The 15,442-nt window shown below is 43.5% G+C and overlaps 2 protein-coding genes across 3 annotated transcripts in view; one reads left to right on the plus strand and one right to left on the minus strand.

Annotated features, from left to right (window-relative positions):
- Positions 1 to 6,869, plus strand: part of LOC112216677 (protein IWS1 homolog) — a 30,673-nt gene extending 23,804 nt beyond the window's left edge. For both annotated transcript variants that reach the window (XM_024376650.2, XM_024376651.2), the window contains exons 11-16: positions 265 to 394; positions 503 to 620; positions 909 to 1,020; positions 5,044 to 5,100; positions 5,188 to 5,299; positions 6,133 to 6,869. In XM_024376650.2, the coding sequence (XP_024232418.1) occupies positions 265 to 394; positions 503 to 620; positions 909 to 1,020; positions 5,044 to 5,100; positions 5,188 to 5,299; positions 6,133 to 6,258 (655 nt within the window). In that variant the 3' untranslated portion in view covers positions 6,259 to 6,869. The remainder of the gene's footprint in view (positions 1 to 264; positions 395 to 502; positions 621 to 908; positions 1,021 to 5,043; positions 5,101 to 5,187; positions 5,300 to 6,132) is intronic.
- Positions 6,870 to 6,873: 4 nt separating this feature from the next.
- Positions 6,874 to 15,442, minus strand: part of LOC112216678 (coagulation factor IX) — a 33,993-nt gene continuing 25,424 nt past the window's right edge. Inside the window, exons 4-9 of the mRNA XM_024376652.2 lie at positions 14,952 to 14,976; positions 14,720 to 14,833; positions 13,352 to 13,486; positions 12,988 to 13,247; positions 8,694 to 8,808; positions 6,874 to 8,197 (exon numbers count right to left, since the gene is read on the minus strand). Of these exons, the coding sequence (XP_024232420.1) occupies positions 7,632 to 8,197; positions 8,694 to 8,808; positions 12,988 to 13,247; positions 13,352 to 13,486; positions 14,720 to 14,833; positions 14,952 to 14,976 (1,215 nt within the window). The 3' untranslated portion in view covers positions 6,874 to 7,631. The remainder of the gene's footprint in view (positions 8,198 to 8,693; positions 8,809 to 12,987; positions 13,248 to 13,351; positions 13,487 to 14,719; positions 14,834 to 14,951; positions 14,977 to 15,442) is intronic.

Below are 15,442 nucleotides of genomic sequence, written 5' to 3' on the forward strand. Positions count from 1 at the left end.
TCTGGATTTTTTTTCTTCTAATTTTGTCTGTTACAGTTGAAGTGTACCTATGATGACAATTACAGGCCTCATCTTTTTAAGTGGGAGAACTCGCACAATTGGTGGTTGACTAAATACTTTTTTGCCCCACTGTATGTGTGCGCACAGACTGAATGATTTAGAGTTTTTAAATTCAAATGTAGTACAATTGAGTTCATGTGTAGCACGTAGGTGATTGGCGTTTTGCCTGCATATTTGGTCTGACGTGTGTGTGTGTGTTTTCAGGCAAGACCTCAAGGAGACGTTCATCGACAGTGGAGTGATGTCGGCCATCAAGGAGTGGATTGGCCCGCTGCCAGACAAGAGTCTCCCGGCCCTCAAAATCAGAGAGGATCTCCTCAAGATCCTACAGGAAGTAAGTGCTAGTGATTCCATTTCTGCCAACTCCCCCCTGAAACGCCACCGTGGTTTTTAATCTTTGTAAAGACCTGTGTTTTCATATAGTTTTCGGTTCTCCCCCCAGCTCCCCAGCGTGAGTCAGGAGACTCTTAAACACAGCGGGATTGGCCGAGCTGTCATGTTCCTCTACAAACACCCCAAGGAGTCGCGCCTCAACAAGGACCTCGCCCTCAAACTCATCAGTAAGTGCCTAGATATCTACGCTCAAAACATATAATATGCATACAATAATGTGCATTTTGGTGACATTAATAGCTGACCAAATATTGTCTGACTCTGAAAAGGGAAGTAGGTTATTAAAGGGATTAAAACATTTATCTTATTTTCACTCACCTGTTTCATAGCTTTGGTTTTTAGTAAGTTCCAGTGGCTTCTAACGAGCATGCAATAGGACACGGTCCCCCTGTAGAGGTAAATAGTGTTTGGGTGTTGGTAGAGTATTAGTATTGATACGTGCCATGTCTGCACAGACGAGTGGTCCCGCCCCATCTTTGGCCTGACATCCAACTACAAGGGCATGACGCGCGAGGAGAGACAACAGAGAGACCTTGACCAGCAAATGCCGCAAAAAAGACTCTTCAGGTAAATGTGTGCACACCCCAGGGTTTCCTTTAGGAAAATGTGGCGCTGGATAAGGTGACCGGCAATTTATTTGAAAAAATATATACACCACCGTTCAAAAGTTTGGGGTCACTTAGAAATGTAAATGGTTTTTGCAAGAAAATCACATCTTTTGTCCATTTTAAAATAACATAAAATGGATCAAAAATACAGTGTAGACATGGTTAATGTTGTAAATGACTATTGTAGCTGGAAACGGCAGATTATTATTATTTTTTTAATATATATTTTTAATGGAATATCTACATAGGCGTACAGAGGCCTATTATCAGCAAGCATCACTCCTGTGTTCCAATGGCACGTTGTGTTAGCTAATCCAAGTTGATCATTTTAAAAGGCTAATTGATCATTAGAAAACCCTTTTGCAATTATGTTAGCGCAGCTGAAAACAGTTGTTCTGATTTAAAGAAGCAATAAAACTGGCATTCTTTAGACGAGTTGAGTATCTGGTGCATCAGCATTTGTGGGTTCGATTACAGGCTCAAAATGGCCAGAAACAAAGAACTTTCTTCTGAAAGTTGTCTATTCTTGTTCTGAGAAATGAAGGCAATTTCTTGCATGGAATAGCCAAGAAACTGAAGATCTTGTACAACGCTGTGTACTACTCCCTTCACAGAACAGGGCAAACTGACTCTAACCAGAATAGAAAGAGGATTGGGAGGCCTAGTTTGAGAAACAGACACTTCACACATCCTCAACTAGCAGCTTCATTAAATAGTACCTGCAAAACACCAGTCTCAACGTCAACAGTGAAGATGAGACTCCGGGATGCTGGCCTTCTAGGCAGAGTTCCTCTGTCCAGTGTTTGTGTTTGTTATTTTGCCCATCTTAATCTTTTCTTTTATTGGCCAGTCTGAGATATGGCTTTTTCTTTGCAACTCTGCCTAGAAGGCCTGCATCCCGGAGTCGCCGCTTCACTGTTGACATTAAGACTGGTGTCTTTTTTTTATTTTCTATTGTCTTTTTTAATAAAATAATTTCCTCCATGTTTACATGGTTGGATTTTGCCTATAGGCTACTTTGAAGCAAGGTAAGACATACCTCATAATGTAATAAAATGTTCAGAGTTCAAACAAGTATGTTTTCAAAATGCATACTGCCCCCTGCTCACATTGTAAAGTGGTGGTTGACGCACTGATAGCCTGTTGCCTGCACTTTAATGGTGAATGGGATGCGTGCTTCAACTACCAGTTGAGAAATAAAAATGGTCGTGCATTTCAATCGTGTCCCAAAACTGTTTTTAACTGGATTTATAATTGTTGCACAATAAATTGGCATATAAAACCACGTTTTACTCCAGCTGAGGAACTGCAGGTGAAATCCCGCTCAAAATAGGCTGTGCGTGTGTGATGGTCATCATGCATCTTATTTATCCAACAACTAATGAAAATACACACGGGCCAATTTAATTCCATATATTTATGCAAATTAACCTATAGACCTATAAGCATGACAGTCAAATGTATTTCCATCAATTTAATAAAAAGCATTATTTTGCAATGGAATTTATTTTCTCCTGGTCTTTTTTTATCTGCTTAATTTTTTTCTCCATCTGCCTATTGCCGACTAACGAAAACCCTGACACGTGTAGATGTACCACACACTCGTTATACAATATACTCCTGAAACACACATGCGGTTGTTTCACATTATCACTGTAGACATGATCTGTTCTCCAACCAACCCCCTCCCACCCTTTCCAGCTCATTGTCCCACTGTCCTATCAAATCCTCCATCCACTTTTCAGTCCTCCTCCTTTCACTGTCATTCTCATGTTTTTCAAATACCCTCTTTCCATGACATCTGTCTATACTTCTCGATGTGGTCCCTCCTTCCCTTCCTTTCCCCCCAGTCAGCCCCAAACGGTGGATAGGTCCAAGGAACCGGATGTCTTCTCCCCGCAGCAACTCAGGTTCAGTGTGGTTGCATGGTTGCTCCGCCTCCCGAGTGACTTTGGCTGCAGTCAGATTTTCAACCTCTCCAGGTTGTTATGCTTGATGTCGTCCGCCCCCCCACACACACAAAGACGATGATACAGTTGTTGGTATGAATGATAGAGGATAGAGTCAAATTGAGCCTATAGAGGATAGAGTCAAATTGAGCCTAGCTTTACTGAGGCTTTGTTGTGTCAGTGGCTTAATTTTGAGTTTGTTTCTTTTTCCATTTTGTTTGGGATTCGAAAGGCTACTTTGTAAATGTATTGTTTGTGTGGGAGATTCTCTTCATTTGAATCATGCTGGATCAGTGTTTGCTGTTGTAACTCTAACCATGTCTGTCAGAAGCTAAAATGGATCACTGAGCCAGGGTTTCGATCTTGGCATAAAGCAGAGTATAGCTTCCCTCAGTTAGTAGTGAAGGTTGTCTGGCCATTTGCCCTCTCGCTGACCTTAATTAACCCTACCCTTTGTGCTCTTCATACCGTTTTGCTCTTCAAATGACATCTCTTTCCAGCTGAGGAATGAACAACTCGTTTTTTGGGGTGTTTAGTTTTTCTTTGTGTAGCCTGTACGTTTTGTTTGGGTGTACATCATGTTTTGATAGTTCAATGCTGTATTGATACTAGGTTATGTTAGAACCTAAAGAACTGAGTCAGTTCAGGCAGCACACAAGTGACATTAAGAGTAATTTTCCTATTTGCTATAGCTTATTTCATTAAATGTTATACAGAACTCAAGAGTAATGTAGTCTAGACAGAACAAAGAATTCCACCAAAGCAGGGCAAAATGTCCTGTCAGAAAATATTGTTGCTCTCCCCCTCTGGTGCATGGGTCTTTATTAGAGGTTGACCGATTTAATCGGCATGGCTGATTTTAATTGGGGCCGATTTTTAAAGTTTTTATAACGATCGGCATTTTTGGACGCTGATTATGGCCGTTACATTGCAATCCACGAGACTGTGTGGCAGGCTGACCACCAGTTACGCGAGTGCAGCAAGGAACCAAGGTAAGTTGCTAGCTAACATTAAACTTATCTTAACATAATCACTAGTTTAACTAGCTTGTCCTGCGTTGCGTATAATGCGGTGCCTGTTAAATTGCAAATAAATTCATTAAAAATCCTACAATGTGATTTTCTGGATTTTTTTTTCTCATTTTGTCTGTCATAGTTGAAGTGTACCTATGATTAAAATTACAGGCATCTCTCATCTTTTTAAGTGCGAGAACTTGCACAATTGGTGGCTGACTAAATACTTTTTTGCCCCACTGTATGCAGCATTTTGGGCTGCCTGGCTCGTTGCGAACTGTGTGAAGACCATTTCTTCCTAAAAAAAGACCGGAATTCATTTGCCGGAATTGTACATTGAAGGTTGTGCAATGTAACAGCGATATTTAGACTTAGGGTTGCTTACCCGTTCGATATAATACAGAACGGTTGCGTATTTCACTGAAAGAATAAATGTTGTTTTCGAAATGATAATTTCCGGATTTGACCATATTACTGACCTAAGGCTCGTATTTCTGTGTCTTTTATTAAAATTAAGTCTATGATTTTAATATTTGATAGATCAGTCTGACTGAGCGGTGGTTGGCAGCAGCAGGCTCATAAGCATTCATTCAAACAGCACTTTCCTGTGGGGTTTGAGAAGTGAAATTATTCTTTTAATTTTCTCAATCTAAAAGCACAACCTAGATTCGAGCCAATGTTTAAGTAGTTAACATGTTATTACTCCAACCTCGACCCGCTGACGTGTTTCTACGCATGAGCTTAGCTAGCCAACGTTGCCATGACATAGTCTATAAGTGTGATCTGGGATTTTTATTGAAGAAGCAGTTTCTGCCTGTCTTTGCTACTACTCTCAAACTTGAACCCTTTGAGAACAGGGAAGTGGTAGTATGGCATGTGTTAAGACTTAAGACCAGTGTGCAGAGTGCTACTGTAGCTGAACATTTACATTTGGTAAATTGTGTGTGGCCTAAGCAGTCAGTGGTCACTCAGGACCAGAGAGAGTTGACAGTATCTCTCTCTCTCTCTCCCTCTCTACAGCTCCGGGGGACAGACTCCTCATAGAGACCTGGAGAAAGTACTGACAGGAGAAGAGAAGTGAGTAGCTGAGTCCTTTGTATGTCTGTCTTGAGTCTGTGTATGTTGCTTTCTGCTGACACCCCTCCTGTGTTTGTTGCCCGACAGAGCTCTGCGCCCAGGCGACCCTGGGTTCTGTGCCCGAGCCAGGGTGCCCATGCCATCCAACAAGGACTACGTTGTGCGGCCCAAATGGAACGTGGAGAGCGAGTCCAGAGCAGTGAGTGTTTGGCTGTCCATCTGTCTACCAGAGAGAAGGACCCATGATAGTTGTCCATTTATTTTTACTGTCTTGACCAGACCAATCATTTTCTCATCAGACCTGCATTCTGGACATGACCTAGAAATTGTTATTTTAGTTATGTTACCTTAGGTGTGACTGAACTGGGTCTGAATTGTAGCTTGTTAGCTGTTTTGTCACTACTTGGGCATCAGTAAAGGAAGGATGGTAAGGAGTTGAATGTGATTGGTTCCCGACTGTAGACAGGCTTTAAGAAAGGGATAAGCTGATTGGAAAAGCACAAGCGTCGCATCGCCCAGCAGAGGTCACAGCGGCGCATCATGGCGGTGAAGATCAATGTGGACGGCAATGGCATGCCCCTGTAGTACCTACTGTCACCACACGGGGCAGTAAGTGCCATCTGCATGCCTCTTGCTGGTCCTGGGTAGGAGAGTAACCCTCCCACCAGGTCAAACGGCTCTGCACGCTGTTGCCAGCCACCTAATAATTTAATAAGTACGCTGGTTTTAAGACATTAGGCTATACCAGCATGCCGCTTGAGTTTCTGTGTCCTGCGTGGGGAATGTGTTACTATTCAACTTGGTGTTGTGTTTTAAATACTAGGGTTTCGAATGCAGAACATTCCAATTTTCATGATTCCAAAAAGAGTGTTTGTGTCTTGGTAACCTTACTCGCTAGGTTTATAGTGGTGCTACAGTATATTACCACAACGGCAAATATATATATGTTGTCGAAGAAACACTGTTTTAGTGAGTAGTTTAACTTTCTCCTCTCCCCTTCACTAATCCTCTCCTCCTCCCTCTGTCTCCCAGGCCCCGGTTAAGAAGGGCATGTCACGGGTGGACAAACAGTTGCGTCGCTTTGCCGACATCAAGCGTATGACGAAGACGGGCCACGCGGTGAAAATCAGCGTCCAGGGCAACCGGATGCCCCTCTGATTTTTAAAACTTCTATTTTTTTTCAGACTTTTTTTATTTCTCCTTTTTTATATGTTGCTCCTATAGCATGGTCCCAGTTCAAATTGTTCATCATTACTTTCTTGAAGTGATTGGCTACATGAAAGCATAGGTTTCAATTCAGAGCTGTGATTATTCCAAGGAAGGGATGATAGAATAATGCAATTATTTCTTTGATTTGGGCCAGGGTCCCAGTTCTGTGCACTTTAGCCAACTCCTCTAACTAGCATGACAATGTTTAGAAGAGTTGGCTAAAGCACATGGGACCATTCCCTATACAAACCCCCTCAGCCCAGCCTGAATGTATGATAGTGGTGTGGATTCACAAGCTGGTTGGCCTTCGGTCCTCTAGACTGGGATAGATTCAATACGGAGTGTGGAATATTCACGTTGTAGTGCGATTGAGCAGACATTTAGCGTTTACCAAACATTGCCCTTAAATTGCAATTGCTCCATATTGAATATACATTAGGCCTTCATTGTTTTACTTTGTTTCTGAAGAAGCTGTACAGACTTAGGAGCTTGCCTGTGTGTCTTCACTGTGTGCTGGTTGGTTCCGAAGTTACTTTCATAATAAAGAGGGTTTCACCAGATCTCTTGATTTCTCTTCTTTATTTGAGAAAGGTTACCTAAGGCCTTGAACTATATCAATCTCATTTCACTCTGTCGATGTCTTAAACATGGCGCATTGATTTGAGTGAAATAATTCAAACTACTTATTGCAACACATGTACTGTTAAGTTTCAATAACAGTCCTAAAACGTTGCATTTACTTGGGGGTACATTGTTTTTAATGGGGCAGGGAAACTGAAAGTGCTCTGGGAACCAAATTATACCTGATTAACAATATGCACAGTTTGTATGTGGTCAAATCTTTAACTTGTAATATGTTATTCACAATAAAATGAAATAAGGTAACTAACTTGTTGAAGCTCTATTCATTGCATTTCTATCTGCAATGTTCTGACATGATATGCAGTTATCTGAATGCTCTGTTGCAGTGTATCCTCTGAACTATCTTCTGAACCCCCTGATGCAACTCATTCCATAACTTGTGCATTTCTGTAGAGCTAAATGGATTGGACAGTTGTACCCTATATGGTTTAAATTCCTCCTCAGAAGGCAATTTAATGCGGAGGGCAAAAACATAAATTGTTTAGGGGCTAGGGTTTGACTTGGAATTCATTATCAGCCACTCTCAATTTGTTCCTTGTTCCTAACCCTTTGATCTTTGCAGGTGTGTAAGCAATATGGTAGAAGCGCCACCACTAAACTGCTTGCACCTATCCAGACCCTTCAGATAATCAAAGCGCCAAGGGGTAGGGAATGAATTGGGATTGTCTCCAAGCTGCACCTCAGGTATGTGAACTGTTATGCGCCTGCCTTTCTATAGTATCTTGTATCCAATGCAGGTAGTTCCCTAGCCGGGTGTAGATGCCATACTTCCCCTTGGCGGCACACTTCTCCCCCCAGCTCACCACCCCTGTGAGGAACCAGGTCCCGCGGTAGTTGACCACAAAGGGACCCCCACTGTCCCCACTGCAGGCATCCAAGCTGGCCTCCAGGTAGCCCGCGCAGAACATGTTGTCTGTGATGACCTGCTCCGTGGAGCGGATGCACTTCTGCTGGTCGACCACGGGCAGAGCGACTTTCCTCAGGAAGCGGGAGGAGCGCCCCAGGTACTGTGTGGCGCCCCAGCCTGTGACCAAGCCCCTCACATCCTCCCTCTGGAGATGGTGGGCCAGCTGACCATTGGGAAGGCAGGCGGGCACCGCCACAGGGCTCAGCGCCACAGGGGCAGAGAGGTAGACGAGAGCAATGTCGCTATCGAAGGTGTAGTCATGGAAGTGAGGGTGGACGACGACCTTCGCCACTTTGATCTTCTGCTCGTTTGGGTCGGGACGTCGCTTGTCATAGTCCCCTGTAAAACACAAACAGACAGTTTAAACGGGCACAATGGCTCATCAACATGTTGCACTTGTTGAGTTCTGAGAATATGAAATATACTTATTCATGTCACTAGGGGAGAGCGGGTAATGTATGACATTGACATTATGTCAGGATATGTTTTTGTTAGCCAGGAGGGATCCTCTGGGAAGAGACAGTCTGGTACCAGGAACCATGACAGCTGTGAGTTTGGTAGGAGTGAGCACTTTGGGGTAGAGGTCAGAGGAAGAACAGATATCACCAAGGTTCTGTCTAGCAACAGATGCATTGGCTGTTCAGATGTGCAGGAGACTCAGAAGGAAGGGTTAAATATCAGTGCTTGTGTGAAATGTCGTTTGATGCAGCTGTATCGACCCCCTGGGAGGACTTGGTTAAGCTTTTATTGTGTTAGGTTCTAATTCTCAGAGTAAAAAAACTCAACATTTGACAGTATGCTCACTACTTCTAAACAGTGGATCACACAGCCTCACCGATAGTCACATGGTCAGGGGTTTCCTGCATGCAGTGTGCGGCACTGACCACCCACCGCTGACTGATCAGAGTTCCCCCGCAGAAGCCATACCCATCCTCCCTCCAGAGCATGACCTGCAGGGACATGGAACAGGTAGGACTAGTATTAGGGGCCTGCCACAAACACTATTGTCATCATCATACACTACATGCATTATGATTTCTGAGATTAGTGCCTGCAGTGCCACAGGGTTGTGTCAGTAGAGCTCCAATCAAGACTATCTGACTAACGGGACATTAAAAATGAAAATGTTATGTTTCATCAAGTTGTGGCTAAACAACGACATGGATAACATGCAGCTGGCTGGGTTTTTGGTCCATTGGCAAGATAGAACAGTCACCTCCGTAAGACAAGGGGTGATGGTCTGTCTATTTGGTGCACAAAATCTAATATTAAGGAAGTCTCCGTTTTGCTCGCCTGAAGTAGAGTATCTCATGATAAGCTGTAGATCCCATTTTTTCGTAGCTGTCTATTTACCACCGCAAACCCGATGCTGGCACTAAGACTGCACTCAACGACCTGTGTAAGGCCATAAGCAAACAAGAAAATGCTCACCCAGAGGAGGCGCTCCTAATGGCCGGGCACTTTAATGCAGGGAAAATTAAATCCATTTGACCTAATTTCTACCAGCATGTTACATGTGCAACCAGAGGAAAAAATAGTCTAGACCACTTTTACTCCACACACACACACACAGAGATGCTACAAAGCTCTCCCTCCCCCTCCATTTGGCCAATCTGACCATCACGCTATCCTCCTGATTCCTGCTTACAAAGCAACACCTAAAGTAGGAACTACCAGTGACTTGCTCAATAAGGAAGTGGTCAGATGATGCAGATGCTAAGCTACGGGACTGTTTTGCTAGCACAGACTGGAATATGTTCCGGGATTCTTCCGATGGCATTGAGTACACCACATCAGTCACTGGCTTCATCAATAAGTGCATCGATGATGTCATCCCCACAGTCACTGCACGTACATACCAGAAGCCATGGATGACAGGGAACATCAGCACTGAGCTAAAGGGTAGAGCTGCTGCATTCAAGGAGCGGGACTCTAACCCGGACGCTTATAAGAAATCCCGCTATGCTTTCCGACGAACCATCAAACAAAGTGTCAATACAGGACTAAGATTGAAACATACTCCACTGGCTCTGATGCTTGTCGGACACGGTAGGGCTTGCAAACTATTACGGACAACAAAGGGAAGCACAGCCGAGAGCTGCCCAGTGACACGAGCCTACCAGATGAGCAAAATAACTTCTATGCTCGCTTAAAGGCAAGCAACACTGAAGCATGCATGAGAGCATCAGCTGTTCTGGACAACTGTGTGATCACCCTTTCCGCAGCAGATGTAAGACCTTTAAACAGGTCAACATTCACAAGGCCGCGGGGCCAGACGGATTACCAGGACGTGTACTCTGAGCATGCGCTGACCAACTGGCAGGTGTCTTCACTGACATTTTCAACCTGTCCCTGACTGAGTCTGTAATACCAACATGTTTCAAGCAGACCAAAGTAACCTGCCTAAATGACTACAAACCTGGTGTACTCACGTCTGTAGCCAGCGACTGCTTTGAAAGGCTGGTCATGGCTCACAACACCATTATCCCAGAAACCCTAGACCCACTCCAGAAACCCTAAACCCACTCTAATTTGAATACCGCCCCAACAAATCCACATATGCAATCTCTCTTGCACTCTACACTGCCCTTTCCCACCTGCATAAAAGGAACACTTACATGAGAATGCTATTAATTGATTACAGCTCAGCGTTCAACACCATAGTGCTCTCAACTCAGCTAAGGACCCTGGGACTAAACACTTCCCTCTGCAACTGGATCCAGGACTTCCGGACGGGCCACCCCCAGGTGGTAAGGGTAGGCAACATCACAACTGCTATGCTGAACCTCAACACAGGGGCCCCTCAGGGGTGCTTGCTCAGTCCCCTCCTGTACACCCTGATCACCCATGACTATGGCCAAGCATGACTCCAACACCATTAAGTTTTCCGACGACACAACAGTTGTAGGCCTGATCACCGACAAGGATGAGATAGCCTATAGGGATGTCAGAGACCTGGTAGTGTGGTGCCAGGATAGCAACCTCTCCCTCAACGTGATAAAGACAAAGGAGAAGATTGTGGACTACAGGAAAGGAGGACCGAGCACGACCCCATTCTCATTGATGGGGTTGTAGTGGAGCAGGTTGAGAGCTTCAAGTACCTTGGTGTCTACATCACCAACAAACTAACATGGTCCAAGCACACCAAGACAGTCGTGAAGAGGTCACGATCAAACCTATTCCCCCTGAGGAGACTGAAAAGATTTGGTATGGGTCCTCAGATCCTCAAAATGTTCGACAGCTTCACCATCGAGAACATCCTGGCTGGTTGCATCACTGCCTGGTATGGCAACTGCTCGGCCTCCGACCGCAAGGCACTACAGAGTGCAGAGCGTACGGACCAGTATATCACTGGGGCCAAACTTCCTGCCATCAAGGACTTCTATACCAGGCAGTGTCAGAAGTAGGCCCTAAAAATTGCCCACGCTACGGCATGGCAAGCGGTACCGGAGCGCTAAGTCTAGGCCCAAAATGCTTCTTAAAAGCTTCTACCCCAAGCCATAAGACTCCTTAACAGCTAATCAATTTGCTACTCAGACTATTTGCATTGTCCCTCCCACCACCATGTTTATGCTGCTGCTACTCTCTATTTATTATTCATGCTTAGTCACTTTACCTCTACCTACATGTACATATTACCTCAATTACCTCGACCAACCTGTGCCCCCACAGATTGACTCTGTACCGGTACCCGCTGTACAAAGACTCACTTCTGTTTTTATTTTAGTAAATAATAATTTCAGTTTATTTTAGTAAATCATTTCTTAACACATATTTTTCTTCAACTGCATTGTTGGTTAAGGACTTGTAAGTAAGCACTTCACTAACACCCTTTTGTATGTGGTGCATGTGACAAACAAAATTTGATATAGTAATCAAAAAAGTGTTAAACAAATAATAATAATATTTTAGATTCTTCAAAGTAGCCACCCTTTGCCTTGATGACAGCTTTGCACAGTCTTGGCATTCTCTCAACCAGCTTCATGAGGAATACTTTTCCAACAGTCTTGAAGGAGTTTCCACAGATGGTGAGCCCTTGTTGGACCGCAGAGTGAAGGAAAAGCTGACTCATCCCAAACCATCTCATTTGGGTTTAGGTCGGGTGATTGTGGAGGCAAGGTCATCTGATGCAGCACTCCATTACTCTCCTTGGTCAAATAGCCCTTACACAGCCTGGAGGTGTGTCACCAGCAAAGCACCCCCACAACACACCTACTCCATGCTTCACGGTAGGAACCACACATGCGGCGATCATCCGTTCACCTACACTGCGTCTCAAAGACACGGCGGTTGGAACCAAAAATCTCAAATTTGGACTCATCAGACCAAAGGACAGATTTACACCAGTCTAATGTCCATTGCTTGTTTTTCTTGGCCCAAGCAAGTCTCTTATTATTATTGGTGTCCTTTAGTGGTGGTTTCTTTGCAGCAATTTGACCATGAAGGCCTGATTCACACAGTCTCCTCTGAACAGTTGATGCTGAGATGTGTCTGTTACTTGAACTTTGTTTGGGCTGCCATTTCTGGAATGAACTTCTCTGCAGCAGAGGTAACTCTGGGTCTTCCTTTCCTGTTGCGGTCCTCATGAGAGACAGTTTCAACATAGCGCTTGATGGTTCTTGTGACTGCACTTGAAGAAACTTTAAAAGTTCTTGAAATTTTCCAAATTGACTGACCTACGTCTTAAAGTAATGATGTACTGTTGTTTCGCTTTGTTTATTTGAGCTGTTCTTGCCATAATATGGACTTGGTCTTTTACCAAATAGGGCTATCTTCTATATTCCACCCCTACCTTGTCACAAGACAACTGATTGAGCAAAGAAAGTAGAAGAAAGAAACCTGTTAATTTAAATGCATTCCAGGTGACTACCTCATGAAGCTGTTTGAGAGTATGCCACAAGTGTGCAAAGCTATCAAGGCAAAGGGTGGCTACTTTGTAGAATCTCAAATATAAAATACTTTAACACTTTATTGGTTACTACATTATTTCATAGTTTTGATGTCTTCACTATTATTCTACAATAATAAAAAAATAAACACCCTTTAATGAGTAGGTGTCCCCAAACTTTTGACTGGTACTGTATTTATAAAAAATAATGCCACCTCGTAGCCCTGTGTTGTAGGCCTACCTGCCATGGGCTTCCTCCCTGCCTCTCCAGCTGTCCTCCCACTATCCGGTTGTCTTCATTAACACCCTCCATGTATTCAGTGCTGTTCCCACCTGGCTGGGTTGAGTTAATCCCAGACAGTCTGGAAGTTGAGTTCCCTTCTACCTCCATGGAGATGTTGAGGTTCCCGTCAGAGTTGCGGAGGGTCAAGGCCTCGGACTCGTCCAGCAGAGAACGATGCAGGGAAGCCTCACTCTGCTTCTTCCCACAAGGGAACGCCACTGGCAATGAAAATGTACAGTACAGGAAAACCATAACTATCTAGAGCATATGCCTCTAGAGACTGTAAAGAAATAGGTGATTTGTTTTTCAGTGCTTTGTCTACCTGCTTCAGAGCAGGTCTTGCCGTCCTCATCTAACTGGTAGCCCTCTGCACAGCTGCACTGGACCCCTGTGGTGCGCTCCTGGTTGGTGCAGTAATGCAGACAGCCGCCATTCTTAAACTGGCACTCAAACACCTCTGGAGGAACAGAACAAGTTTCAACGAAATGGACATTTTGTGGTATTAGAAGAGTAGAAAAGAATTGACTCCTAAATTGTATTTTATTGACTAGGCAATTAGCTCTTTTTTTAACCTGAAGGATCCTACAGTATCAATCAAAATTAGCGTACAAATACTTCCTACTATAAGTACAGTAATTAGTTTGCTAGCGAGTTTTATAAACAAGTCCTAATTCTATTGTTTAGATAGGGCATTCAGACCCCTGGACTTTTTCCATATTTTGTTACGTTACAGCCTTATTCTAAACAGTGCATTACAGAACAAGAATCAAGCTATGACAAAGGATTTGTCCGAAAGAGACAGGATTGTGGTGAGGCACAGATCTGGGGAAGGTTACCAAAACATTTCTACAGAATTGAAGGTCCTCAAGAACACAGTCTTAAACACAGTCCATCAATCTTAAATGGAAGAAGTTTGGAACCACCAAGACTCTACGTAGAGCTGGCCGCCCGGCCAAACTGAGCAATCGTGGGGGAAGGGCCTTGGTCAATGCTGTAATCGCTGCCAAAGGGGCTTCAACAAAGTACTGAGTAAAGGGTCTGAATACGTATTATAATTTTGATTTTTTTTCTCCAAAAATCTGTGTTTGCAATGTTATTATAGGGTATTGTGTGTAGATTAATAGATAAAAATAATTTAGAATAACGTAACATAAAATGTGGATAATGTCAAGGGGTCTGAATACTTTTGTAATATGTTGGTTTTCCCTTAGATGGGAGCAAAATGTGAAAGCAATGTGGAGAGTTCATATTACACTCATTCAACTACGAGAAGGGTTGTACAGTAACTTCTGCAAGTGGTTTTCCAACAACTGTCCTGTAAATTGTCCAGTGAGGTCACATTCACAAAATAATCTGCCGTGCCACAACAGTTGGGATGTGTTGTACAATGATTGTAGACCAGAGGAGGCTGGTGGGATGAGCTATAGGAGGATGGGCTCATTTTAATGACTGGAATGGAACAGAGTCATATGTTTGATACCGTTCCATTTATGCCATTGTAACCTCCTATATTTCCTCCCATTTGCCACCTCTGTTGTAGACGTGCCAGTGTGAACGGCACCAGTCCTGTAACAAAGCAATATTCAGTGTGGATTCCAGTCTATGACTGGGAGGTCCAGGGTCATGTAATTCAGGAGGTGAGAGTTTAGACACAGGAAAACAGATATATTATGACTGAGTAAAACCATACCTATTGCACAGGTTTTCCCATCGTAGCGTGGGGGACACAGACAGAGGTATCCATCCCGATCGATGGTGCAGATTCCTCCATTCTTACATGGGTTGTAGTGGCAAGGATTTAGATCTAATTCACAATTCATACAGAGACATCTCATCACAAGCGTTCCTTTTAAGTGACAATGCGGATTTCTGATATTTTCGAAACAACTGAAAATAATCTAATGAAGCAATACGGTACTCACTCTTATACCTATACCAAAACTCCATCTGTAAGATAAAACAAAAGGGATACTACAGTCAGTTTAAATGTGGTATTTTGAGCTGTATGCACTTTAGCCTACTCCTCTGACTATCCTGTCATGTAAGAAGGCCTGGTTACTTACACCTTGCATTAACATGTGAGCGGGGGGGTTTAGGGTCATGAAATATTTTGTGAATGAAGGGCGGGTGGGTTGAATAAAGAGAAAACGATGCATAAAAAAATCCATAAATGTATACATTCTTGTGCAATTCATATCTATAGGCTACATTGAGGTTTTCTTTAATTATTTTTTATCTGCCATTAGTGGGTAAGCTTAACAGTGGGTTTTGACCAGTCATAGCTAGCTAGTTGCTCTAGCTAATGTTCTTTTAAAAGAGGCTTTCTCACTTTGATGACAGACTGGCTAAACTGAGAAAAGTCCAGGAACAGTGGTCCAAAACTCATAACATGTATGTTAGCTTATTATTAGTT

The sequence above is a fragment of the Oncorhynchus tshawytscha genome, linkage group LG17 (genome assembly GCF_018296145.1).
Source record: "Oncorhynchus tshawytscha isolate Ot180627B linkage group LG17, Otsh_v2.0, whole genome shotgun sequence".
Classification (NCBI taxonomy): domain Eukaryota; kingdom Metazoa; phylum Chordata; class Actinopteri; order Salmoniformes; family Salmonidae; genus Oncorhynchus; species Oncorhynchus tshawytscha.